This window comes from Coregonus lavaretus (assembly GCF_964263955.1).
Source record: "Coregonus lavaretus genome assembly, chromosome: 19".
In the NCBI taxonomy this organism is placed as follows: domain Eukaryota; kingdom Metazoa; phylum Chordata; class Actinopteri; order Salmoniformes; family Salmonidae; genus Coregonus; species Coregonus lavaretus.
In genome coordinates this window covers 15,718,041-15,745,943 of record NC_140006.1, presented here as the reverse complement: position 1 = coordinate 15,745,943, position 27,903 = coordinate 15,718,041, and the positions used below count along the sequence as shown (strand labels likewise).

The following is a 27,903-nucleotide window of genomic DNA, read 5'->3' as shown; positions in this document are numbered from 1 at the left end:
GGGGGACCTAGTGAATGACCTGCAGAGAGCTGGGACCAAAGTAACAAAGCCTACCATCAGTAACACACTACGCCGCCAGGGACTCAAATCCTGCAGTGCCAGACATGTCCCACTGCTTAAGCCAGTACATGTCCAGGCCCGTCTGAAGTTTGCTAGAGTGCATTTGGATGATCCAGAAGAGGATTGGGAGAATGTCATATGGTCAGATGAAACTATTTGGTAAAAACTCAACTTGTCGTGTTTGGAGGACAAAGAATGCTGAGTTGCATCCAAAGAACACCATACCTACTGTGAAGCATGGGGGTGGAAACATCATGCTTTGGGGCTGTTTTTCTGCAAAGGGACCAGGACGACTGATCCGTGTAAAGGAAAGAATGAATGGGGCCATGTATCTTGAGATTTTGAGTGAAAACCTCCTTCCATCAGCAAGGGCATTGAAGAGGAAACGAAGGAGTGGCTTCGTAAGAAGCATTTCAAGGTCCTGGAGTGGCCTAGCCAGTCTCCAGATCTCAACCCCATAGAAAATCTTTGGAGGGAGTTGAAAGTCCGTGTTGCCCAGCGACAGCCCCAAAACATCACTGCTCTAGAGGAGATCTGCATGGAGGAATGGGCCAAAATACCAGCAACAGTGTGTGAAAACCTTGTGAAGACTTACAGAAAACGTTTGACCTGTGTCATTGCCAACAAAGGGTATATAACAAAGTATTGAGAAACTTTTGTTATTGACCAAATACTTATTTTCCACCATAATTTGCAAATAAATTCATTAAAAATCCTATAATGTGATTTTCTGGATTTTTTTTCCTCATTTTGTCTGTCATAGTTGACGTGTACCTATGATGAAAATTACAGGCCTCTCTCATCTTTTTAAGTGGGAGAACTTGCACAATTGGTGGCTGACTAAATACTTTTTTTCCCCACTGTATGAGTGAGGGAAAAAAGTATTTGATCCCCTGCTGATTTTGTACGTTTGCCCACTGACAAAGACATGATCAATCTATAATTTTAATGGTAGGTTTATTTGAACAGTGAGAGACAGAATAACAACAAAAAAATCCAGAAAAACGCATGTCAAAAATGTTAGAAATTGATTTGCATTTTAATGAGGGAAATAAGTATTTGACCCCTCTCCAAAACATGACTTAGTACTTGGTGGCAAAACCCTTGTTGGCAATCACAGAGGTCAGACGTTTCTTGTAGTTGGCCACCAGGTTTGCACACATCTCAGGAAGGATTTTGTCCCGCTCCTCTTTGCAGATCTTCTTCAAGTCATTAAGGTTTCGAGGCTGACGTTTGGCAACTCGAACCTTCAGCTCACTCCACAGATTTTCTATGGGATTAAGGTCTGGAGACTGGCTAGGCCACTCCAGGACCTTAATGTGCTTCTTCTTGAGCCACTCCTTTGTTGCCTTGGCCGTGTGTTTTGGGTCATTGTCATGCTGGAATACCCATCCACGACCCATTTTCAATGCCCTGGCTGAGGGAAGGAGGTTCTCACCAAAGATTTGACGGTACATGGCCACGTCCATCGTCCCTTTGATGCGGTGAAGTTGTCCTGTCCCCTTAGCAGAAAAACACCCCCAAAGTATAATGTTTCCACCTCCATGTTTGACGGTGGGGATGGTGTTCTTGGGGTCATGGGCAGCATTCCTCCTCCTCCAAACACAGCGAGTTGAGTTGATGCCAAATAACTCAATTTTGGTCTCATCTGACAGCAACACTTTCACCCAGTTCTCCTCTGAATCTTCCAGATGGTCATTGGCAAACTTCAGACGGGCCTGGACATGCGCTGGCTTGAGCAGGGGGACCTTGCGTGCGCTGCAGGATTTTAATCCATGACGGCGTAGTGTGTTACTAATGGTTTTCTTTGAGACTGTGGTCCCAGCTCTCTTCAGGTAATTGACCAGGTCCTGCCGTGTAGTTCTGAGATGATCCCTCACCTTCCTCATGATCATTGATGCCCCACGAGGTGAGATATTGCATGGAGCCCCAGACCGAGGGTGATTGACCGTCATCTTGAACTTCTTCCATTTTCTAATAAATTGCGCCAACAGTTGTTGCCTTCTCACCAAGCTGCTTGCCTATTGTCCTGTAGCCCATCCCAGCCTTGTGCAGGTCTACAATTTTATCCCTGATGTCCTTACACAGCTCTCTGGTCTTGGCCATTGTGGAGAGGTTGGAGTCTGTTTGATTGAGTGTGTGGACAGGTGTCTTTTATACAGGTAACGAGTTCAAACAGGTGCAGTTAATACAGGTAATGAGTGGAGAACAGGAGGGCTTCTTAAAGAAAAACTAACAGGTCTGTGAGAGCCGGAATTCTTACTGGTTGGTAGGTGATCAAATACTTATGTCATGTAATAAAATGCAAATTAATTACTTAAAAATCATACAATGTGATTTTCTGGATTTTTGTTTTAGATTCCGTCTCTCACAGTTGAAGTGTACCTATTATAAAAAATTACAGACCTCTACATGCTTTGTAAGTAGGAAAACCTGCAAAATCGGCAGTGTATCAAATACTTGTTCTCCCCACTGTATATTCCCTTCCCCAATTGGAGTAAACCAGTGAACAACAACGCTTAGGCCTCTACTTCCAGCTTATACATACAATATACATTTTATGGACAAAGTCAATTTTACAATAATTGTATTTTGTTTGTTTTTACTCCTGAACTTCCTCTACCCTCAACCTCTCCGATCATTTTCATGATGTCCATCAGGTTTGCCTCTACATGCCAAATCCCCCAAACTGTGCTCTTTCACAAAAGTTATATACAACCTATATACTTATTATGGACACAGTATGTTTTGCATTAGTTATTTTGTTGCTATTAGTTGTTATTAGTCCCAACCTTCAGCTCCATTCAACACCTCCCATCTATCTCTTAACACCATCAATATTGGATTTCTACTTGCCATATATTTCTCAACTGTACTGTGATGTTTGCCCGTTGGTTACATGCCCGTTGGTGCTACGTGTTATGTTCGTCACTGTTTTCAGACCAGGAAGGACATATGCTACTTTGCAACATTAATCAGCTAATTTCCCGGACAACCTCACCATAGACTGTAAAAATAACGTCATGCACTGTTGCACCTATGACACTAATCTAGTGAGCACTATTGGAGTTCTGCCCAAGCAAGGCATTTGATTGGTTTGACGTGTAGTGAGGCGTCAGTGATGTACACCGGGTCTCCACTCCTATTTGTCTATTTTTCTGCCATGAACTTCCACAGACTTACCTGTGTTAGAGAAGCCTGGTTCTTGACGAGGCTAGCATAGTAGAAACCCAGCCCCGTCCCTTAGACTAGGTGGACACATTACACATTTCTTTAGTAAAAAGACAGGTGCTGCTGATAATTCTGCCATTTTTGTAGAGGCAGAAGCAATGTACGTGTAGCCCATGCATCTGATGCTGTCTGGCAAAAAAGAGTATGGCATGTCATACAATTTTTGGGCCAGACAGCATCAGATACATTGGGTACATACAGTAAGACAGAAGGGTGCTGTTTCGCTTGCTCAGATGCTTTCTCCGGTGAGATAGTTTTAGCCACTGGCGAATTGAAGGAAAGTTGGCGGGTACACATTGCACTGTTCAGATGCTGGAATAATTTGGGATGAACGTGCAGAGGTAGCCTACTTTTTGAAGTGATTTGTTTGACAATCAGATGAAAACATCATGATTGGTTGAATTCATGGCACATTAAAATGTAATCAATTTTTTTAGTTAAATTACATCTTTACTATAAAACCCACATAGGAGAGGCGGGGAGGGCCTCAGACTGGCCTCCGCCTGGGGCCTCCAAATCATTAAGCCCGTCCCTGGTTCTAATACTATTTGAAATCTTTAAAACACTTTGAGTGTTTGCTCTAGCCGGCCTGGTGTGCCATATGGGTGGAGTTAGCAGTTTTGGGAATGTTCTATTGGTACATTAAGCCAGGCAAGCGCAGTCAACCACAGAAAAAGTATTTGAAATGATTTTGAATAGTATTTGAACCCAGGTCTGGCTACATGTAGGCTAGAGTAACTTTGATGTGATATGCCTGACGGCGCTCTCTGGGCTACTGTCTGTCTGAGCTTACATTGGCAACAATTCATAATGTATTACAGAGCTTGACGCAGAAGAAGGTTATTGTACACATTTGTATTATGTCACTCACTTGGCTTGCTTTACTGTACAAGCTCTGAGTGGGGGCAGGATGAGGGTGAAACAAGAACGTCTGCTTGTACCAGATTGTGTAGTCCTAGAAAATTCTCAAAAGCCCATTTGAGTGTACCATAATGTTAACACACCTAGAGGGTGTCGAACAGATCTCTCTTTTTATTAACCGATGTGTGGCAGAATGCTGTGAATGGGTATAAAGTTTTTTATTTTTTATTTTATTTCACCTTTATTTAACCAGGTAAGCCAGTTGAGAACAAGTTCTCATTTACAACTGCGACCTGGCCAAGATAAAGCAAAGCAGTGCGATAAAAACAACACAGAGTTACATATGGGGTAAAAAACATAAAGTCAAAAATACAACAGAAAATATATATACAGTGTGTGTAAATGTAGCAAGTTATGGAGGTAAGGCAATAAATAGGCTATAGTGCAAAATAATTACAATAGTATTAACACTGGAATGCTAGATGTGCAAGAGATTATGTGAAATAGAGATACTGGGGTGCAAAAGAGCAAAATAAATAACAATATAGGGATGAGGTAGTTGGGTGGGCTAATTTCAGATGGGCTGTGTACAGGTGCAGTGATCGGTAAGGTGCTCTGACAACTGTTTAATGCAATGTTCTGGCTATTTTGACCATCTTTGTCTAAGGAGGTTCTAAATGTAGCAAATTGAGAATGCTGTATGTTCTTAATTGACCAACATGAAGAAATAATGGTTCAATAAATACAAGTGAAAAAGAAAGGAACTCTCTTCCATCACCTGAAAGATGACAGGAAGTACATATCTTGCAAAAAAACACACATCTGTACATTACCACACACGTTTCTGCAGGTGTTCAAACAGCCATTTCCAAAAGTAAGAAACCATGTTTGAAACCACTTAAGGTGGTCTATGTAAAGCGAAAAACACGAACGCCCCCTCACTTTACATCCTCCAGACCACCCACCCCATGGACGTCCCCTTACTTTAAATCCACCAGACCCCCCAACCCCTGGACGCCCCATCACTTTCCATCCTCCAGATCCTTCCAACCCCTGGGCAAAGTAACAAATAATATCTTCCTTGTCACTATGCATGAGCTAATGGCCTAAGTGTGTCAACAACCGTCTCAGACATGAGGAGAAGAGAGAGAGAACATGTGAAAGTACATCCCTCTAAAACCTCCATGCACCAAAAAAAGGAGGAAACCTTAATTAAAAAGGATGAGATGCTCGCTGGGGCATGGAGTACTCTTTGATTCACTCCAGATACAATTAAGGTATTTTTAGACTCCAAGTTGCATGCTCCTGAACGTGACGCTCTCTCTCTGTCGAGTTCGTTAATTCACTGTGTGCCGATTCATTCTCGTAAATAAATTGTTGTGTGTTTCACGGCTGAGATGGAATATAAACAACAGCAGGAGGTCATGGCAGAAACATTGAAAAGCTACAGGAAGAAACTGTGCTCTTTGAAATCTTTACGTCTTTCGTTGTGTTCCAGGTTGTCTTAATTGCAGTCGCAGAAGAAGATATCTCCTTCTATATCATATTAACGTGGTCGCCGAGATATTGAACACTTCTCTAGGTGTTGTGAGATCTGACATTTTGGGCATCACGACTGCAACAAAGACAACCTGGAACGTGCCCTTTAATTTTGGTCATATAGCATCCAGGTGTCCCCATAGGAGTCCATAGACAAAGTCCAGTCTCAGAAAGCATGACAATCTCAAGTGCACACCTTATGTCTCCCCTGAATTCTCTGTCCTGTCAGGGCATTGAAAAACAACCCAACAGGACGTTGCTGCAGTGCTGCTTATAAAATATACAGTCAGATCTGCTCATCGGTGTGAAAGGTCTTTGTTGAGAACACTGGGAATAAAAGGACGAAAATCCATTATAACCACACATCCTTGCTCCAGGGACCGTACACACAGACACAAATAGACCATAGTCCTTTTCTCACCTGGCTGGCTGGCGAGTCCTCGGGGTAGGTGACAGAGGTCAGGGGAAGCGTGATGAGGGTTCTGGGGCTGACATACACAAACAGAGGAGAGGGGCCCGAGGGCAAACCACCATCATCACATCTTCATCTGAAGGTACCCAGGGGTGGTAACCATAGTGACAAACAGAATAAGGGGTCAACTTACTCACTAGTTAGAGTGTGGTGCAGACAGTGTCACTCTTACACTCTGCCTTGTACAGGTCTCTGTAGCAATATATTTGTTAAGGCACTGCAAAAGAACAAACGTCTTTACATGTATGTTCAGTCTCAGTTCATTGTGGATAAGCATCAGGATTGTTTTAAGTAGGGCACACCGTAGCATAATGTTTTGTTACGAAAAGCTAAAAGATGTGTTCATATTGGACAGCTCAGGTAGTAACCTAGTTTGTCAGAGAGCTCGTTAATCATCAGTCATCACTGGTCATCAGTCACAATGTCATCTATAAACACAGAGATGACTCAGCTATCAGCTGGCTAAATGTTAAATGCCTCTAAGGAAGTGTGTGTACATGTGTGCTTATAATGACTCCATAGTGCAGACTGGAGTGTGTGTGCTGTGATCAATCAACATGTCTCAGCCATGTGTGTGCAGTGCACATGGGCAACAATTTCCCCTTGCATTGGCTGTGTGTCTGTAATGTGAGTCTATATTTTCTACGTCAATATTGTATGTAGAAATTGTGATTGTGTGTGCATACAGTATGTGTGTGTACATGCGTGAGTATGCACCATTACTCCAGTCACACCTCAGCCTGCGTGTTTATGAGCGAGCCATGATCTCACACACACACACACACCTCCTGCCTGCCTTGTCAGAGAGCGCAGCAAATCTCAGGCGACAGAAGGGCCACGGAGGAAATAAACCCATAAAACATTGAGCGGAGAGGATCCCTGGAGAAGAGAAGTCAGTTCTTCATATATATACTAGATCGCCAGGTCTTATCAAATGTGACATGTCAGCCTCTGATATTTCAATGGCTGGTCCATTCTACACGCCTGGACTAATCATACATGAATGGGGCTGGAATGGGGCTGGGCTGTGGATGGGATGCATCACTGGGGACTTTTAAGGAGGGGTAAACGCATGGCTCAATTGATTTCAAGTGGCTGCCAACGTCTTATCAGTCTGTGGCTAAGCGGACCACTAAACACCCTCAATCAGAAGGCTATTGTTGCAGAGGCATGAGAAGATATAACTGAAGTATAAATCGCACTACGACAGTCTATTGTGATGCTTTTTCTTACTGCAGAACCACAGCAAATGTGCAGTGAATTCTAAAATTGGAGAAAAAAAAAGAACCAGTCAAGACGGTTGGGGGGGACATCTGGAACATAAATTGCAAATCCTAATTTTATTCGCTGGTCTCAAATGGTATCCGCATAACATCAAAGAATATACCCCACAAATCAAAGAAAGCCCAACGCTCAAAGGATTCTCCTCCTCCAATCACACAAGGCCTCACTGAGGGTATTCTCTTCTCTCTTTTTCTGCACTCACAGACGAGCTCATATACTCCCTGACCCAGAGAGAAGGAGAGAGAGGGGGAGGGGGCAGGAAGGGGGATGGGAGAAAGATGGAGAGGGGGAGAAAGGGAGGAAGAGAGAGCGAGGTGGGGTAGAGAGAGATGGAGAGAGAGGGGGTGGGAGAGAGGAAGGAGGTAGGAGAGAGATGGAGAGAGAGGGGGTGGGAGAGAGGAAGGAGGTAGGAGAGAGAGGTATTGAGAGGGGGGCGGAGAGATGGAGAAAGGGAGGGAAAGAGATAGAGAGGGATAGGAAGAGAGATGGAGAAAGAGATACGGTTAGCACCTCTAGGCTTGAGATGAGCATTTAACCTCCTTTAAAGGATGGATCAGCATTCTCAACTAATGAGACCTGACATTGGCATTTGAAAACCCCAACAGCAGCCAACACACACTCACATCCTCATCCTCCCACAATGACACAAACATTTTTTTATCAAAGAATGCTGTCAAGACGAGAAACATTACAAGTGTTGGGAGAATGCTGTTGAAGGCAGCCCTCCCCTGCTGTCAATGTTAGAAAACACTGTCATAACAGACACAACTAGCCACAGGAAGGTTTTCTAAATGTCATCAAATACTGAGAGTAGCCAGTGGAGGACCTCAGATGAAAACCGAGCCCCAAAGTAAAGAGGATTGTAGCCTTATGGCAGTGCATTTCCAGATAATCCTCGGGATGAGAGCGGAGAGAGAGAGAGAGAGAGAGAGAGAGAGAGAGAGAGAGAGAGAGAGAGAGAGAGAGAGAGAGTGGGAGAGAGAGAGCGGGAGAAAGAGCGGGAGAAAGAGAGCGAGAGAGAGCGAGAGAAGCAGAGAGAAACCTCGGAATTCTGTGCACCACAGAACAGAGTGAAGGAAAAAAGACCATCAGAGACGCTTATCTGTGAAAGGGTCAGAGGAATAGAGGTTTTAACCTAATTTCTGACATCAACCACAACTCTCGCTGGGCCCGTCCACAGAGAGAAAAAACAAAAATAAAGGGGGGAAAATTAATCCAGTTTTTTACATTAAAACAGCAGCAGTAGCAGCAGCTGTATGTAATGAATCCATGTTGGTCAAGGCTGCACATCAAAAGCTATAGCCTACAATGATAATAGAGCAGGGTTTCTCCCCCCATTATTTTTCACTACAAGTAGGCTATACACAGGATGGGTCTGGTGAGCCCTTTGAGCATTGTGGAAATGTATTTCAGTTGCATTATGATCATATATACATATGATAAGAGAACTGACAATCAATGAATGGCTTTATTACAAAACACTGATTTGTAAGAAGGTAGATGTCATACAACTAGATTATTGCGGGCTCAATTCCCGCAGAAATGGATGTACAGATGTAGGATCATAATTTGATCACCCTGTTGCAGGATAACTTGTATTAGGCTTGAAATTTCAGACTTCAATTTCCCTTCCGAAAAATGTATCAACCCCTACAAAAATTAATTAATTAATTACAATCCACAGAATAATAATTCACATTTCCTGTTCCAGCAGGATTATTTTCCTGCTGTAGCAAACTGCCTCAAATTAAGATCCTACATCTGTATACTACAGCGTCACCTCAATTTGATTCCAAGGCTACAGTGCCCTCTGCTGGGCCCAAAATGCCATCTCCACTCTTCAGCACTGGATGACGATGATGGTTTGCAGGTTTGGGTTGGATGGCGCCTGCCTGCTTATGCTGGGTCTTTTGAGAACTGCTGATGTAAAAACTAAAGTAAGTAAATAGCCATGCACAAGCCTTGGCTTGGATGATGTAAAAAGGGCTTTATAAATATATTTGACTGATTAACACTGGGATATGTCTGCTAGTGGCGCAATGTCTCTCTCGAGTGGCGCAGTGGTCTAAGGCACTGCATCACAGTGCTAGCTGTGCCACTAGAGATCCTGGTTCGAATCCAGGCTCTGTCGTAGCCGGCTGCGACCGGGAGACCCATGGGGCGGCGCACAATTGGCCCAGCGTCGTCCAGGGTAGGGGAGGGAATGGCCGGCAGGGATGTAGCTCAGTTGGTAGAGCATGGCGTTTTCAACGCCAGGGTTGTGGGTGCGTTTCCCACGGGGGGCCAGTATGAAATTTTTTTTTTTTATGTATGCACTAACTGTAAGTCGCTCTGGATAAGAGCGTCTGCTAAATGCCTAAAATGTAATATGTTTAGGAGGGAGCAACATTCTGACTGTGGCAGATGTGATATGAACTGACATCTCTCTATGACAGAGAAGCATTTTTTTTTTTACACATAATTTACAACTTATTTTAGTTGGCACAAAACTACCTCAATACTTCCATTCATTTGTATGGGATACCTTTAGACGAGTCCCGTGACACTTGTGGTCATATTAGTTTGTAAGCCAAACCGTTTGGATAATACAGACGTTTTCGTGAGAAGACCGACTTTCGGGATGTCTACTGGTCCAGAAAATCACATTGTAGGATTTTTAATGAATTTATTTGCAAATTATGGTGGAAAATAAGTATTTGGTCACCTACAAACAAGCAAGATTTCTGGCTCTCACAGACCTGTAACTTCTTCTTTAAGAGGCTCCTCTGTCCTCCACTCGTTACCTGTATTAATGGCACCTGTTTGAACTTGTTATCAGTATAAAAGACACCTGTCCACAACCTCAAACAGTCACACTCCAAACTCCACTATGGCCAAGACCAAAGAGCTGTCAAAGGACACCAGAAACAAAATTGTAGACCTGCACCAGGCTGGGAAGACTGAATCTGCAATAGGTAAGCAGCTTGGTTTGAAGAAATCAACTGTGGGAGCAATTATTAGGAAATGGAAGACATACAAGACCACTGATAATCTCCCTCGATCTGGGGCTCCACGCAAGATCTCACCCCGTGGGGTCAAAATGATCACAAGAACGGTGAGCAAAAATCCCAGAACCACACGGGGGGACCTAGTGAATGACCTGCAGAGAGCTGGGACCAAAGTAACAAAGCCTACCATCAGTAACACACTACGCCGCCAGGGACTCAAATCCTGCAGTGCCAGACATGTCCCACTGCTTAAGCCAGTACATGTCCAGGCCCGTCTGAAGTTTGCTAGAGTGCATTTGGATGATCCAGAAGAGGATTGGGATAATGTCATATGGTCAGATGAAACTTTTTGGTAAAAACTCAACTCGTCGTGTTTGGAGGACAAAGAATGCTGAGTTGCATCCAAAGAACACCATACCTACTGTGAAGCATGGGGGTGGAAACATCATGCTTTGGGGCTGTTTTTCTGCAAAGGGACCAGGACGACTGATCCGTGTAAAGGAAAGAATGAATGGGGCCATGTATCGTGAGATTTTGAGTGAAAACCTCCTTCCATCAGCAAGGGCATTGAGGATGAAACGTGGCTGGGTTTGAAGAAACCAGAGGACAATGCACATTCACACGTGACGCGAATAGATCCACTTCGGCTCTCCCGAACTGTTCCCAAATTTGGAGAACGATGTCCGGGTGCAGACACCACTCGTCGTCTCGAGGACCCCCTCGTGACATGAGGTCTGCTCCCACGTTCAAGTAGCCTGGAATGTGTGCTGCTCTCAACGAGCGAAGGTGCTTGTGAGCCCACAGCCACAATTCCTCCGCCGACTGGTGGAGTGCAGGAGACTTGACTCCTCCCTGGCGATTTATGTAGGCTACTGTGATCCGGTTGTCTGACCAGACCAACACAACGCGACCCCGAAGGGTAGACGCGAAATGGGTCAGAACCAGTTGAACCGTTTCCAACTCCAAGAGGTTGATGTAGCGACTCGAAAGAGGTCACACCTTCTATCGCTTGGGTCTGACATGTCCCTCCCCATCCAGTCAGAGAGGCATCTGTAAACACTGGAATGTAGGAGGACACTTTGCCTATCGGGACTCCGTGCGTGAGAACGCGCGGGTCTCTCCAATAGTTCAGATCTGCACTGAGCGAGAGAGGAACCACCACCAACCGACGACGTTGACGTACTGGGTCTAGTCTTAGTTGGGTGAACCATCGCTGCATCCTGCGCAGGAGTCCCAGCGGGACCACGAAATGGGCTGACGACGTTCAGAAGCGACGCTCTGTCTGCTTCTTTCATGGTTTTCAGTGACAGCCATAGGTGTCGCTCCGCCACCACCGAAGTGGCCATGGACCTCCCCGCGCAGACAGCTGATGCCTGTGTCAGGTGAAGAATAGCGCCAGAAATCCTGGACGCCTCTTCCACCTCCTCCCTGCCGAGCTGTCTTACCCGTGGTTCAATGGAAGGAGGGCGCAGCTGGCGCAAATAGGGGGATCGCTGATGCCGTCCTTCGCGTGCTGTGAACCCAAACACACAAAACATAAGTCGTGGGAGTCCACAGCCACCATGGAGGTGCAGCGGCATTGAGCTCTGAAAATAGCATTTGGGGGTGGAAAATTTCCCGGTGTGCTCATTTTCGGACGACGTCGAGAACTGGAAGTTGACGGCACTATCTTCGTCCTGAGTCTTCGTCTCTTCTTGGCTTCTTCAGTCTAGTCCAGTCGCTGAAGATAAAGGGAGGCTGATTGAGGGGAAGCGTCCCCTCTTATAGGGACACCTGTACTCCTATTAGCTGCAGGTGTGGGCATCATTTTGTCTCAGGCTGTTCGCTGCCTAGGCAGCGGGGTAAACCCAATAGGAGCAGAGCTCCCCTATGGGGAAGAGCTCCACGATATAGAACTAAAGGTGTAATCATAATGATACATAGGAAACTCAAAATCACCATCTTGGGTAATCACTTTCCTTAACTGTATCCATTTTTTTTTTAAATCCCTCATCAATCTACACACAACACCCCATAATGACAAAAACAGGTTTTATTTTGTGTGCAAATCTATCATAAATAAAAATCTGAATTATCATATTTACATAAGTATTCAGACCCTTTACTCAGTACTTTGTTGAAGCACCTTTGGCAGCGATTACAGCCGAGTCTTCTTGGGTATGATGCTACAAGCTTGGCACACCTGTGTTTAGGGAGTTTCTCCCATTCTTCTCTGCAGATCCTCTCAAGTTCTGTCAGGTTGGATGGGGAGCTATTTTCAGGTCTCTCCAGAGCAGTTAAATCGGGTTCAGGTCCAGGCTCTGGCTGGGCCACTCAAGGACATTCAGAGACTTGTCCCGAAGCCACTCCTACATTTTCTTGGCTGTGTGCTTATGGTTGTCGTCCTGTTTGCCCGTCTGAGGTCCCGAGCGCTCTGGAGCAGGTTTTCATCAAGGATCTCTCTGTACTTTGCTCCATTCATCTTTCCCTCAATCCTGACTAGACTCCCAGTCCCTGCCCCTGAAAAACATCATCACAGCATGATGCTGCCAACACCATGCTTCACCGTAGGGATGGTGCAAGGTTTCCTCCAGACGTGACGCTTGGCATTCAGGCCAAAGAGTTCAATCTTGGTTTCATCAGACCAGAGAATCTTGTTTCTCATGGTCAGAGTTCTTTAGGTGCCTTTTGGCAAACTCAAGCAGGCTGTCATGTGCCTTTTACTGAGGTGTGGTTTCCATCTGGCCACTCTACCATAAAAGCCTGATTGGTGTAGTGCTGCAGAGATGGTGGTCCATCTGGAAGGTTCTTCCATCTCCACAGAGGAACTCTGGAGCTCTGTCAGAGTGACCATCGGGTTCTTGGTCACCTCCCTGACCAAGGTCCTTCTCCCCCGATTGCTCAGTTTGGCCGGGCAGCCAGCTCTGGTTCCAAACTTCTTCCATTTAAGAATGAAGGAGGCCACTGTGTTCTTGGGGACCTTCAATGCTGCAGACATTTTTTGGTACCCTTCCCCAGATCTGTGACTTGACACAATCCTGTCTCGGAGCTCTCCGGACAATTCCATCGACCTCATGGCTTGGTTTTTGACATGCACTGTCAACTGTGGGACCTTATATAGACAGATGTGTGCCGTTCCAATCAATTGAATTTACCACAGGTGGACTTCTACAATCAAGTTGTAGAAACATCTCAAGGATGATCAATGGAAACAGGATGCACCTGAGCTCAATTTCGAGTCTCATAGCAAAGGGTCTGAATACTTACGTAAATAAGGTATCTATTTTAATTTGTAATTGTTTTATTTGAACTAATTTCTAAAAACCTGTTTTCGCTTTGTCATTATGGGGTATTGTGTGTAGATTGATGAGGGAAAAAAATATTTATCCATTTTAGAATAAGGCTGTAACTTAAAATGTGGAAGAAGTCAAGGGGTCTGAATACTTTCCAAATGCACTGTATATATAATATACTGTATATTCACATATCAAATATTTGAATATATGAATACAAATATTACTGCCCACTACACAGCGTGTTCCGGTTCCTGCCAATATCCAGCAACTTCGCACAGCCATTGAAGAGGAGTGGGACAACATTCCACAGGCCACAATCCACAGCCTGATTAACTCTATGCGAAGGACATGTTGCGCTGCATGAGGCAAATGGTGGTAACACCAGATACTGACTGGTTTTCTGATCCACACCCCTACTTTATTTTTTACATATCTGTGACCAACAGATTCATATCTGTATTCCCAGTAATGTGAAATCCATAGATTAGAGCCTAATGACGTTATTTCAATTGACTGATTTACTTATATGAACTGTAACTCTGTAAAATCTTTAATATTGTTGCGTTTATATTTTTGTTCAGTATAGGCTGTCTTGCATCCCTGTGTACTGTAAAAGCGGCAGCTGAGCTGGTAAAAGCATAAGAGTTGAAAAAGGTTTCAACTTCAGAGAATGAGAACCGATCTTGATACAGGAAGACACTACTGTTTCTATGAACAATGTGGCTAGACCGACCACTCACCAGTAAAAGCATTTTTCTATCATGGAATTGTATTCCTTTAGCCCATCATTGACATTGGCTATTATTTGCAGGTTTGATTGTTATATAGTGCAGCTGTAGGGTTGACAGTATTTACCTCGTGACAAAAAAAATGACATTTTTAAGGACAGATGGAAAATACATTGTTTTCATTGGTCAAAGCAAGAAAGAAACATCAAAGCCTGACAAATAGTCAACAGAGAACATGGACAGAACATAACACACTGGTTGGGAGGTGGAAGAAGAGGGATTGTCTGATTGGGGATTGTCTGATTCCTAGCTTAAAGCCTCCTGTTTAGACAGGGATAACAACATCTCTCCTTTGAGGGGATGAATGTTCCAGAGTCTGTTTTCAGGAGGAGCAGACAGGAGGAGAGTTTAGTCTAGGTTCGACAGGACCTCAGAGCGCCGTCACTCCCAGCATCCCTGCAGACAGCTCCTTTCCTCCTCCCATGAGGTCCTGCAGAGTGGGGATGGTGGGTGTAGCATCTCTCCGCGGGGCCTGCAGGAGATCCACCACCACGCACCCAGGCTTGGAGCGATGCTGCTTGAACGCTCGCTTCTCTGCCCTGCTCCTGGGTGGGTGCAGGCCGTCACAGAGGCGCGTGCAGGTGGTGGCGGCAAGGCCGCATAAGGAGGGCTCGTCTGACTGGGAGGAGCTCTCTGAGCTGCACTCAGAGGGGGGGTCCATGAAGGCGTGGTGGCTGAGACGCCCCATGCGGGGTGTAGGGTCTGTGGTGCCACGAGGAGCGCCGCCATTACATACGGGTGCTCCGTTAGCAGGCAGAGGAGCGCAGAGAGTAGTGCATTTAAGGGTTTCCACAGCCTTCATCTTACTGCGTTTCTTCTGCTGAGGGAGAAGAGTTGGGGACAGAGATTTTATTTGTTGAGGTTGGCGATGAGAGATTATGTTCATAAAACAATTATACTCTAAGAGTATGAGAGAGAGACTTTCCTTGAGATAGGGACACTATTCCATCCATACCTTTTTATTAGCTGGTAGAAAACTCAGTGGTTCAACAGTATGCGGTGACTCTGGACCTGCGAGCACAAGGAGGAAAACAAATTAATTACATTAAAAAAACTGTTGAAGCTATATTATAAATCAGCAAAACAAAACCGATCATAAATATCAAAATATCAACACCCAAAGTCAAGTTATGTTTACATATTCATCAGCAACAAACCTTAGAATTAGGAATCACAAGGGAGTACACTACACACACACACACACACACACACACACACACCATAGTCATAGGTAAACTTGCCTTCAGTGGTGGGTAACTGGAAGGAGCCTGAGTGCAGGAGAGGATATGACACTAGTCTCTTCAAGCTCATGTCTTCATATTCAGAGAAACGCCTGAGAGGAGGAGATGTGTTAGTTAGACTAGGACAAGACTTAAAAACAGCATCCTGTTTTGTACAGTTGAGTGTGTGGTGTCTGTCCCTTGGATGGAATGTGGTAACTCAAATTTAAGGGTACCTATGTAAAGGACTTCATAACACATTCCTAACCCATGCATAACACATTCATAAGCAGTACAGAAGCACAACCAACGGTGTTCCCCCTAGTGGGGCAGAAGGAGAGGATGTGTGTAGTTACCTCTCTGGGCAGCAGTAGCTGTAGCTCTTGGGTATAGGAGGCTCTGGGTCTGTGGAGGGAGGCTCCATGGCAGACATGCGACAGTGCTGGACACACAGCAGCAGGCCCAGGAACAAACACAACACCAGGCACAGCAGGAGGTAGCTCTGCCTTTCAGACACCTACAACATAGGCAGAGCAACGTTAACACAGTGCAGCCATGTGGTGTGGGTTGGTAAAGAGTTTAAAGAAATATACAATTCATTTGAATACTGCTGCATTCTAGGGTTGGGACCAATTCCATGTCAATTCAGGAGGCCAAACTTCCTTGTTGAAAAGCAATGACGAATAGGACTTGTTTACTTACAGCATTGACTGAATTGAAATGTAATTGACCCCAACCCTGCTGTATTCAATAGGGTAGGTAAGTATGCAGTATCTACCTGGCTCTGCAGCTGGCTGACTCCGACAGACAGGTTGAGCACCAGCTGTGTGACAACCTCCAGCTGGACCTGCAACGACTGGATGGACTCCGTCTGTCTTTGGTCCTATAGGGAGACAGGAAACTAATGAGCTGGCCAATCACAAACACTCTCACAAGCCACTTTCCCATACATTGTCAATCACAGCTTGCCTTTGATTGTGAGTGATTAACATCCAACCAGAGCCTTTCACATGACAGCCTTGACATTCTCATTATTCAAAAGGCCAAAACGGTGTGAGACTCCATCTTAAGATAGGCTACGTAGTACGTAACATTCTACACAAACACATTGAAGGTCTCCCTCCACTCCCCACCTGCTCCTCTGCTACCCTGGATGTGTTCTGCAGTTTGATGATGGTTTTGTTGAAAGCCCTCTGCATCTCTTCCATCTGCCTTCGGTACCTTCAATACAATGACAAAGACAAAACATCACCATCTAAACCTTCAACGGACTGACTGTGTTGAAATGGAATTGAAAGCACTGGTTATTTCAACAGCATTTCACTGTCTGACATTGGACAGTTAACTAAGACTAACTGGATGATGCACAATGCTTAGTACGATCCATCAACCCCCGAGGGCCCATACCTCTGGCTGAGCTGCTCCAGGTAGCGTCCGCTCAGCGACATGTTCATCTCCAGGGCCTTGATGCGGTTGTTGAGCCTCATGAACACAGACTCCTTCTGGCTGGTGGAGCCGTGCATCGGGTTCCCGTTCCCCTGTTCCATGGGTTTGTGGAGCTCTGCGTAGAAGTCTGAGGGGGAGGGAGAGGGGGGGGAGGGGCGAGGCAGCTGCTGCACATTGCCATTGGGTGACGAGGTGAAGAGGATGTCTTCCACAAGCTCTGCTTCCCCCTTGGTTTCGATGGCGACAGCCTGGCCCTGGCCATGCGAGGGGGGTTCTGTCATAACCACGACGGGGACAGAGCGGGACTCCTCAGGAGTAGTGTTGCCACTGCAAGCAGCACTCTCTTTTTCAGCCGTGGGGACAGGAGGCTGCTGCTGCTCTGTGGGGGTGGAGACAGTGGGGAGGGAATGGGGGAGTGGATCGGCCACATGTTGGGTGTAGATGACTGGGATGTTGTCTTGTTTTGCAGGCTGGACCTCCGGACAGGGCCTCTCCTCTACAGGGGCTCCACAACTCTGCTCTACTGGACCAATGGGGCTGGAGGTGGCGACAGTAGGAGAAGGCTGCCTGTTCTCCTCCTGCTGCACCTCCCGGCTCTTCTCTGTCCCAGTGGCGGGGTGCTCCTGCCCGGGCAGGTCTTTCGAGGAGGCCTGGTGTGGAGGCTCCACGGTAGGGGTGGGCCTGGTGGCAGAGCTGGCGGTGGAGCTGGGCAGGGTGGAGGTCTGGCTGGGCTCCAGGTGGGGCAGCTCCGTGCTGGGCTCTCTCTCTCCCACTGCCTCCGTCTCAACCCATGGAAGGTGTGGTGGGGCGTCAGTGGGACTTGCTCTCCTCTCCCCCAGGGCAGAGCTGGGCTCTCTCTCCTGAGGCTGTTCCCCCTGAGTGTGGGGCTGCTGTGGGGTATGGGTGGCCGTGGGGGAAATGGAGAGCTGCTGTGACGGGGTGGTGGTGGTTCCTGGGGCTGGGGGTGCCTCTGGCTCCCTCTCCTGGCTGGTGCAGTTCCTCTGAACGGAACACTGGTGGAGGAGGTACTCCTGGAAGGAGGCTGAGCAGGAGCAAGAAGAGGAGGAAGACAGGCCACAGTAGCCAAGGCTTTCTTGCTGTCGGAGGCCAGGGCAATGGTGCACCTCTCTATCCCTCCCTTCCTCTTCCTTCTCCTCCTCTTCTTCTACCTCCTCCAGCATGGTAACTATGGACTGGACCTCCTCTTTCTCTATAGGAGTCACGACCTGCTCCTCCCCAGTTAGATTCTCTAGTTTGGGTTCCTCTGTGACAGGGGTGTCTGGAGTAGGGGGCTCTGGTGTGGGGTCCTCTGTGGTAGTGACATCAGGGTCTTCTGGTACCTCAGACTGTTCCACCTCTACAGTGTCAGGCCTGGAACAGAGAGACAGGGATGTAAGCTACCACAGCTGCAAAAGAAGACTAATTATGCACATCCAAGCACGGTACATGCTAGACAGAAAAATGCAAGAGAAAAAAAATGTCTTACTAATGACAATGTTACCTCTAATATACCCTGGTAAATGTCATTGCTTAAAAAAAATGTTTTAAATGACAAGATGTGTGACATGACTGTAAATCTAGATAAAATAAAAGACTAGGTGAAGAAGTGATTGGTTGGCTGGTACTTACACTGGGCTGACGGTGGAGGTGGTGTCAGGGTCAGATGATTTACTGGTAGTCATGTTCACTGCCTGGCTTGAGAAGTTCCCTTCCCATGGTCCTCCTCCCAGCACGTTGACTTTAATGTTGTTCACCATGTTCAGAATGACATCTGGAACAACAAGACAGCCCATGAGTGAATACTTGTCCCTGTCACTGAATCCATCTCCACATTGGCTTCACAAAGGGATAGCGACTCAAGTATGACACAGCACATTCTTTCAATATTGATACCATATTTGTGTGACTGGTGTAACAGGATATTTAGCTGGCTGTACATGTGGGTAACTCACCCTTGGCTGATCCTATGAGGTCATTTGAAGCCTCGTCCTCTACAGGAACATATCCAGGAGGATAATCTGAGGGTCACAAAGCAGAGAGATAACATTACACTTACCAACATCAATCATCCAAACAGTTCAAAGTTGAGGTAAAATGTACATATAAACCTGCAGTATAGTCGCTTCAGGACTTTCGATGTTCACATTATATGACATCCAGTCTCCTCAAAGTGAAAATGTTGTTGTGTACATGTAACAACATAAATGACCATTGACAAATGTGTCATATCTTATTGAACATTCACTGTCCTGCTGCTTATGATTGACAAGTATTCAAGCTACTGTAGAATAAGAGGCTCTCCTCTCACCGAGGTCGTCATCCTGGTCGTCTGGTCTGTCGAGGGGGTCAGCGATCTCCTCATACTCCTCCACCATACTCGTACCAAACACCCTTCAAAAGAGTGGAGAGAAACAGCTCTAAGCCATCTCACATAGTTGTGTTTTTGAATGAGATTGAGGATTGCCAAAGAATGGCCTACATTGAATGGTGGCCACATTGGTGAAGAGCTGTTATACTCTCTAGCAGCCACCAGAGGGAAGACAGAGATACACCAGTATCCCAGTAATAACACACCAAGTAGGCCGAATAATAGTTAAGGCTATTATAAGAATCCTAAAGGAAAAGGTTTCAACTAGGGTATCTACCATCCAACTGGGACTTGGAAATACTACAAATCCCACAGTACTTACTATGACTGTGATATGTGGTTGTCCCACCTAGCTACCTTAAGATGAATGCACTAACTGTAAGTCGCTCTGAATAAGAGCGTCTGCTAAATGACTAAAATGTCAATGTAGTCATTATCAAGGGTGATTGGCGTTGGTATATTATTTTCTAGTTGTCATTTTTTTATTATATACAGTGGTAAGTGTTCACAAAGTATGGCAAAGTATTCACCCCCCTTTACATTTTTCCTATTTTGTGGCCTTACAACCTAGAATTAAAATGGATTTCTTTTTTTTGGGGGGGGGGGGGGGGGGGGGGTTCTATCATTTGATTTACACAACATGCCTACCACTTTGAAGATGCAAAATATTTTTTCTTGTGAATCAAACAAGAAATAAGACAAAAAAACAGAAAACTTGAGCTTGCATAACTATTCACCCCCCCCCCAAAGTCAATACTTTGTAGAGCCACCGTTTGCAGCAATTACAGCAGCAAGTCTCTTGGGGTATGTCTCTATAAGCTTGGCACATCTAGCCACTGGGATTTTTGCCCATTCTTCAGGGTAAAACTGCTCCAGCTCCTTTAAGTTGGATGGGTTCCACTGGTGTACAGCAATCTTTAAGTCATACCACAGATTCTCAATTGGATTGAGGTCTGGGCTTTGACTAGGCCATTCCAAGACATTTAAATGTTTCCCATTAAACCACTCGAGTGTTGCTTTAGCAGTATGCTTAGGGTCATTGTCCAGCTGGAAAGTGAACCTCCGTCCCAGTCTCAAATCTCTGGAAGACTGAAACAGGTTTCCCTCAACAATTTCCCTGTATTTAGCGCCATCCATCATTCCATCAATTCTGACCAGTTTCCCAGTCCCTGCCGGTGAAAAACATCCCCACAGCACGATGCTGCCACCACCCTGCTTCACTGTTGTTCTCGGGGTGATGAGTTTGCGCTAGACATAGCGCTTTCCTTGATGGACAAAAAGCTCAATTTTAGTCTCATCTGACCAGAGTACCTTCTTCCATATGTTTGGGGAGTCTCCCACATGCAAACATGTTTACTTATTTTTTTCTTTAAGCAATGGCTTTTTTCTGGCCACTCTTCTGTAAAGCCCAGCTCTGTGGAGTGTACGGCTTAAAGTGGTCGTATGGACAGATACTCCAAATCCGCTGTGGAGCTTTGCAGCTCCTTCAGGGTTATCTTTGGTCTCTTTGTTGCCTCTCTGATTAATGCCCTCCTTGCCTGGTCCGTGAGTTTTGGTGGGCGGCCCTCTCTTGCAGGTTTGTTGTGGTGCCTTATTCTTTCAATTTTTTAATAATGGATTTAAATGGTGTTCCGTGGGATGTTCAAAGTTTCAGATATTTTTTTATAACCCAACCCTGATCTGTACTTCTCCACAACTTTGTCCCTGACCTGTTTGGAGAGCTCCTTGGTCTTCATGGTGCCGCTTGCTTGGTGGTGTTGCAGACTCTGGGGCCTTTCAGAACAGGTGTATATATACTGAGATCATGTGACAGATCATGTGACACTTAGATTGCACACAGGTAGACTTTATTTAACTAATTATGTGACTTCTGAAGGTAATTGGTTGCACCAGATCTTATTTAGGGGCTTCATAGCAAAGGGGGTGAATACATATGCACGCACAACTTTTCCGTTATTTATTGTTTTGAATTTTTTGAGCAAGTTATTATTTTCACTTCACTTCACCAATTTGGACTATTCTGTGTATGCCCATTACATGAAATCCAAATACAATTCCATTTAAATTACAGGTTGTAATGCAACGAAACAGGAAAAACGTCAAGGGGGATGAATCCTTTTGCAAGGCACTGTATAATTTTACAACCATTCATGCCTCTATAGGAGAAAAACTATGTAGGGGATTGGTTGGCTGTACTTTTTTGTTTTTGAAGACAAAATGTTCTGCAAACTGACTGCCAGAGCTGCACCCCAGTGCCCCTGAAAAAAGCAGCTTATTTCTATGGTGTAGGAGATAGCCAAGTATAACAGCACTAGACTAGCAGTTCCAGATTTAACAGTCCCCTCGGCTCAGCCTTTATGAGGGGTACATTTTTACCACTCGTACTCTATTACTTAACACCCTCCCCACTACCTTCAGTTTGCTGGTAATCCATTAACAAATATGACTGTACAATACCTGTGGATTCGGTAAATTGATGCTTATTACAGCTAGCTATACATTATCTTTATATTACCTGTGATTTCCCCAATTACCTTTAAAACGTTCCATGAACTCAGTGTTTTTCTATTCATTGCCTACCTTATGAGACTGAGAGGGCAGAAGTGTTCAGATCCATGGTGAGAGACCAGCTCCAGCTGCGATGAAACACAGACATAATTTACATCCAGGAGAGAGGCATCAGCGCATGGTGGGATTTGGCCGGTGGTCAAATTGTCAATGAAATCGTGGGACAAATAGTCAAATTCCAGAAGTAAGTTGTTAACGTTGATGCTTTTCTGGGTGGCCAGTGACAAGCTAGCGCACTTTGAAGCTGTGATCAAACCACCTTGCCCTGAAGAATAAGCTTCTCTACAGTAAAAATGATGTGGAGTGACATAACTAGATGAATGATAATAATTACAAATATATTTTGATTGCCTTGGACCAGATTGTATAGATTCTGTGCTACCTGGACTGCAGTAACCTAGCGCTGATCAGTTAGCAAGCTTATCCTTCTGTTAGCATCTATCTACCTGCTCCTCCACAGACCGACCACATCTAAGAGAGAAATGGGCTAACCTTTATGTACTTGGTGAACATCTGAAGCAGGAGAAACAAGAGAAGAGAAACAAATAATTACAAGAACATGCACACATGCATTTAAAACAGGACCAGTGTATGAATGCTGGTTCCTGCTTCAGTCCTCAGAGAAGAGGTCCAGAAGCATCAGATTAACGATGAGAAAAACAGCAAGGTTTATACAAATCTCCGCTGTTGAAAACTAAATGTTAGTCTAAAAGAAATGTGAGATAATGTCTAGATGCTTTTTATAGTGGAGATCAAGTTAATAAATTGCCTGGCTAGGCTGATAAGACAGTGGATTGCGCAGTCAGATGGAACAGAGTAAATAGGCATTTTAACGTCATAGATTTAGCCGGTGGTAACTTGTGGAATAGACACCGGCTGGAATGCGGTTTTAACCAAATCAGCATTCAGGATTAGACCAACCCGTTGTATCATTGTAACACATTACTCTAGAATGAGAGGACCAGCATACACACACAGGCCTGCAGGATTTGAGTTAAGTGGGGGATAATCTAGTATTGATGATCTATTATTTTTATTTAGATAAGAAGTCCCATTCAGAGTACCTCTTTCCCAAGAGAAACCTGATTGAGTAGAGTGGGACTAGAGGAGGGAGTAGAGAAGAGAAGGAACAGGAGGATGCCATACACACCTTGACATATTTGGCATACAGATGCTCATCCAGAGGGAAACTCTGAACAGTGCGCTCGTCCCGAGCATGAAAAGTGCCCAGCTTCACCCACTTGTTGGTCGGGTACCTGACGGAGCATTATCCAACATAATTCAACTTATTGATCTATCCTTAGTGCAGTAGTAGTGACTGTTTCTGTTTGTAGCATTTATGATGTTCAGCATCAAATGACAGATTAAAAGATATCAAAACGAGACATTCTCATTGGGGTCATGTTCATTAGGCACCAAAAAGAAGAAAACTGACTAATACAGGGAGAGAATATCTGGTCAAAAAACAGCACTCATTTTCGTTTCAGATTCTAAGCAGTTTAAAATGTTAATGTTTTTGTTTTGTTGTTGAAACTGAGAAACGGAGGAGAGGAGCCTCTGGTAGCGTGGTAAAAAAAATGTGCCATACATATTCTGCTGTTCTATCGCACATGCAATGATGTTCAATGGGGAAAAAACAGTGTTTGTTATTTGCAGTAACTTATTTGTTTTTGTAATATCCCAAATGGACGTGCCAGTTTCACCAATTAAGGACACCAACTTTAATGAACATGACTCAGATCAAACCTGTCACTGATGGAGACCAAGAACTCTTTGGGTGTGGAAGAGAAGAGCTCAAAGTTAGCGATGTCCAACTGCTTCACCTGGATGGGATCACACAGCTCGATGATGAACCTGAAGAAGAAAGAAAGAAAGAAAGAAAAAAAGAAAGAAAAAGAGAGAGAGAGAAAGAGAGAACGAGAGAGAAAGAAAGAAAGAAAGAAAGAGAGAGAATGAAAGAGAAAGAGACAGAAAGAGAGAAAGAGAGAAAGAAAAAGAGAGAAAGAGAGAAAGAGAGAGAGGATGATGAGGGATGAGGATACCGTAGGTGGTGAGTGGAGTAGTGGATTCTGTTCTACCTGTAGTTATAAAGGGAAAAAGGAACAGGGAGGTTTTAGAGGAAGTATAAGGACAAGGACAGAAGACATTTTTGGAAACAGAAACACATGTACACATTAACTCTTAGAGCAGCAACACACAGGGATCTAGACACACACACTCACCAGATCTTGTTGCTGCAGGGATTTAACATGTAATGATCCATGCTCTCCATTAATATGGCTGAAGTGCTCTGAGAGAAAAGATCCTTCCATCAAAATCTGCAAAGCTAGCGATAAAAAAATAATATATAGATAGGTTTGGAGGGTGACAATTTGAAATAGATACCTTAGCCTCTGGGTTAGAACCCAGGATCTTTGCCCCACACTCCACCGATGCATAGTTGTTGAAGTTCTTCTGCACCTTCTTTACAGCGTGGGAGCCGCCATTGGTGGAGGTATGAGTGGCCTGAGCTATGAAGAGAGATAGTTTTAAATCAAAACTAGTGAGTGACTGACTGAGACGGGCCAGGAACACGATCTATCTTACTCTTCTCTTTCTCCACCTCCATCATTTTCTTCCTCCACTCGTCAAAGGTGGGGTTGTCCTCCGGATCCTTGGTTGCCACGCTGGGATCTGTCTCTGTGGTGATGTGTGAGCTCAAGTCCTAAGAATAGCAGTCAACAGACAAGCATCAGACCTTGGTCAAATACATACTGTCTATGTGTCAAATACTTTCATTTGAGGTCGGCATGATTAAGCTTGGAGGTTGTACTTCTGGGACTATCAGCATCAGAAAACATTATTGCTGTGCAACAAATGTTGGTGTTTCTCTACCTGTTCGTTGAGCATGTGGGATGTGTTGGCCCCCTGAGCCAGCCCCACTGAGGCCTGACCTGCCTGGGCCAGAGGGGGGACTATGTCGGTCTTGGTGCCCTTTCCCAGGGCATTGGATGTGTTCTCCAGCACAACAGGAAGACTACATAGGGGGACAATAGAAAGAGAGCCTACATTCAAACACTGGGTAAAACAACTGGGTTCGAACCTGCGCACCACTTGACTGTCTTAGCCTGCTGATTTAAGCCTAGCCATTAGCTCTCTGGGAGCTAACACAAGTTCAGTCCTCAGGTAAGGTTACTCACCACGGGAGCACCTCCGTTACACTGACCTGGTGAGGGTGCTGTCAAAGGGGTTGGTTTCTCCAGCTTCACAGTCATCTATGGCCAGATCAGCATCGCTGGAGTATGACACAGGGACATCAGACACAGTTTCCTCTGGTACACTAGAGGATGAGCTAGGGGTGCTGGACGGCTCTTCAGGGATGGGATTGAAAGCAGGGGCAGAGGGTGGAGGGGACAGGTCAGAGGTGGGGGTTGGCTGCTGCCCTTGGGTGACAATGGCCTCTGGAGGTGGCTGCTCAGCATCTGTACCGGCCTCTGGTTCTGCGGTCTCTGGCTCCTTCTCTGCTACAGAATCCTCCAGGTCCAACGTCTGGAAAACATCATCACTGCACTGTCATTAAAACACAGAACTTAGTATTGATGGCCCACAACAACCACCCACCTGCCTTATGTGTGGTACAACCTTTCATGCAACAAATATTTCAGGAACAATCAATATGTTTGATCAATAGGTCTGATGGACAGTATCCTAGTCTCAATCTGCTCTTATACTAAAGAGAGAGACATCTGCTTCACATCCAGTAAGTAAGCCAGGGTGGAGTCGTTTTTCAGGCCTAGTTGTTAGGATTCATCATTGCAGTACCTTGTGGACCCCAGGAGCAGTAGGTTGCAATAGTAACAGCTAAATGGGGATCCAAATAAACCAAATGAATACCTTGACATGCTCCTTGTCCTCCACCTCTGTGCCTGGAGTCTCCACCACCTCCCCCTCTGCTAGGCCCTGCTGCTGTGTATCCACCTCCTCTCCCTCTGGCAGCACCTCCTCTTCAGATAGGTACTGGACATACTGGTACCCCCAGCCCTCCTCTACCTGAACAACACCCTGACGGACAAGACGGGAAGGAAACATTAGTTGGTGTTTTATCCAACATTAAAGAAACCAGTATCAACAAGAGAGTTGGTTATATTAGGTATGTACAAATACAAAATCATAGTAGCTTATGGTCCAACAGGTATGTACCCTGTGATGGGACTTGTCGCCTGGGTCTTCCTCTGCACTGCTGTCCTGAGCAGGTGCAGGCAGGCTCTGAGCCTCTGGGGGCTGCTCTGTGCAGCCAACATTTTTAGTGGGGTGCCTGGGGAAACATAGGAGAAGACATCAGTGTTATTGTTTTAGGCAAGGGGAGTAGAGTTAGAGTTAGGAGAGACAAGAGCAATGGGAAAAGTGGAATTGGAATTTCTGTTTACTTCCCGAATCGGCTGAATTTAGATGAAATCGACCCCAATTCCTGTTAAGATGTGGCAATATACTGTCACCTTGCATCACTGTGTTTCCTATACCAACAAGGACAAGCCTTAATCAGAAGGAAAACAACGATTTCAAAGAATCCATGAATGAGTCATGAGCAATCAGAGGGGGCTGCTGCCGAGCAGTGTCAGAGCTGAGAGAGGTGATATGGGAGCGACCAGGTGGCTGACACTGCGAGACAGACACATTTTATCTTATCACTGTGGGGGGCTGGCAAGGCTGGAGGCGGGAGGTCAAAGTCAAAACCTAAAGCCATGTGGCTGCACAGGGAAAATGACAACTGCATGCAGTCTGCTGACAGTCTGACGGTGTGACAGGGAAATGGGACAAGTCAATGTCACAGCTGTCCTGTTCATCCTGGCATGCGACAACAACAGAGATCACCGGTCAGTCATGACAAGGCTTTAAATAGTTCCATTAACAACGTCATATTCCTACTGGGGACAAAGGTCCTTGTCTTAAGCTCCAGTGTCAAAATACTTAAACACAAACGTAGCCTTGTCAACAGCAAGTCTATTGTCTAGCAGTGAGGTTTATAGGGTAAGTAGTCTACTCTGCTTGGCCACTGGAGTCTGGTAAGACACAAATACTGTAAGCTGTACAGTGTTTGTTTACCTTTTAATTCATAGCCAACAGTCTTAACGTAACCCCTGAGAAGCAATGCTGATTTTAAGGCACTAGACAATGAATAACGTATCAGAGCGCACTTTACCATAAGAATGGATTGTGGAAGGACGTGTACTCCGAGCATGCACTGACAAACTGGCAAGTGTCTTCACTGACATTTTCAACCTGTCCCTGGCCGAGTCTGTAATACGTACACTACCGTTCAAAAGTTTGGGGTCACTTAGAAATGTCCTTGTTTTCGAAGGAAAAGCAATTTTTTTGTCCATTAAAATAACATCAAATTTATCAGAAATACAGTGTAGACATTGTTAATGTTGTAAATGGATATTGTAGCTGGAAACAGATACGTTTTAATGGAATATCTACATAGGCGTACAGAGGCCCATTATCAGCAACCATCAGTCCTGTGTTCCAATGGCACGTTGTGTTTGCTAATCCAAGTTTATCATTTTAAAAGGATAATTGCTCAATAGAAAACCCTTTTGCTATTATGTTATCACAGCTGAAAACTGTTGTGCTGATTAAAGAAGCAATAAAACTGGCCTTCTTGAGACTAGTTGAGTATCTGGAGCATCAGCAATTGTTGGTTCGATTACAGGCTCAAAATGGCCAGAAACAAATAACTTTCTTCTGAAACTCATCAGTCTATTCTTGTTCTGAGAAATGAAGGCTATTCTATGTGAGAAATTCCCAAGAAACTGAAGATCTCG

The 27,903-nt window shown here is 45.1% G+C and overlaps 1 protein-coding gene across 3 annotated transcripts in view; it reads right to left on the bottom strand.

The window, feature by feature from the left end:
• Positions 1-14,601: 14,601 nt before the first annotated feature.
• The window catches only part of LOC311146505 (SUN domain-containing ossification factor-like), a 28,631-nt gene continuing 15,329 nt past the window's right edge, over positions 14,602-27,903 (bottom strand). Inside the window, exons 2-22 of one of the 3 annotated variants that reach the window (XM_084183009.1) lie at positions 26,279-26,393; positions 25,973-26,140; positions 25,305-25,627; positions 24,974-25,115; positions 24,686-24,803; positions 24,485-24,609; positions 24,322-24,389; positions 23,846-23,953; positions 23,250-23,355; positions 22,592-22,612; positions 22,112-22,167; positions 19,472-19,554; positions 19,116-19,181; positions 18,793-18,934; positions 17,125-18,534; positions 16,851-16,938; positions 16,496-16,600; positions 16,074-16,234; positions 15,739-15,830; positions 15,453-15,508; positions 14,602-15,317 (exon numbers count right to left, since the gene is read on the bottom strand). In XM_084183009.1, coding sequence (XP_084039135.1) covers positions 14,868-15,317; positions 15,453-15,508; positions 15,739-15,830; positions 16,074-16,234; positions 16,496-16,600; positions 16,851-16,938; positions 17,125-18,534; positions 18,793-18,934; positions 19,116-19,181; positions 19,472-19,554; positions 22,112-22,167; positions 22,592-22,612; positions 23,250-23,355; positions 23,846-23,953; positions 24,322-24,389; positions 24,485-24,609; positions 24,686-24,803; positions 24,974-25,115; positions 25,305-25,627; positions 25,973-26,140; positions 26,279-26,393 — 4,003 coding nt within the window. In that variant the 3' untranslated portion in view covers positions 14,602-14,867. The remainder of the gene's footprint in view (positions 15,318-15,452; positions 15,509-15,738; positions 15,831-16,073; positions 16,235-16,495; positions 16,601-16,850; positions 16,939-17,124; positions 18,535-18,792; positions 18,935-19,115; positions 19,182-19,471; positions 19,555-22,111; positions 22,168-22,591; positions 22,613-23,249; positions 23,356-23,845; positions 23,954-24,321; positions 24,390-24,484; positions 24,610-24,685; positions 24,804-24,973; positions 25,116-25,304; positions 25,628-25,972; positions 26,141-26,278; positions 26,394-27,903) is intronic. The other 2 variants (XM_084183010.1, XM_084183011.1) reach the window with 2 other exon arrangements.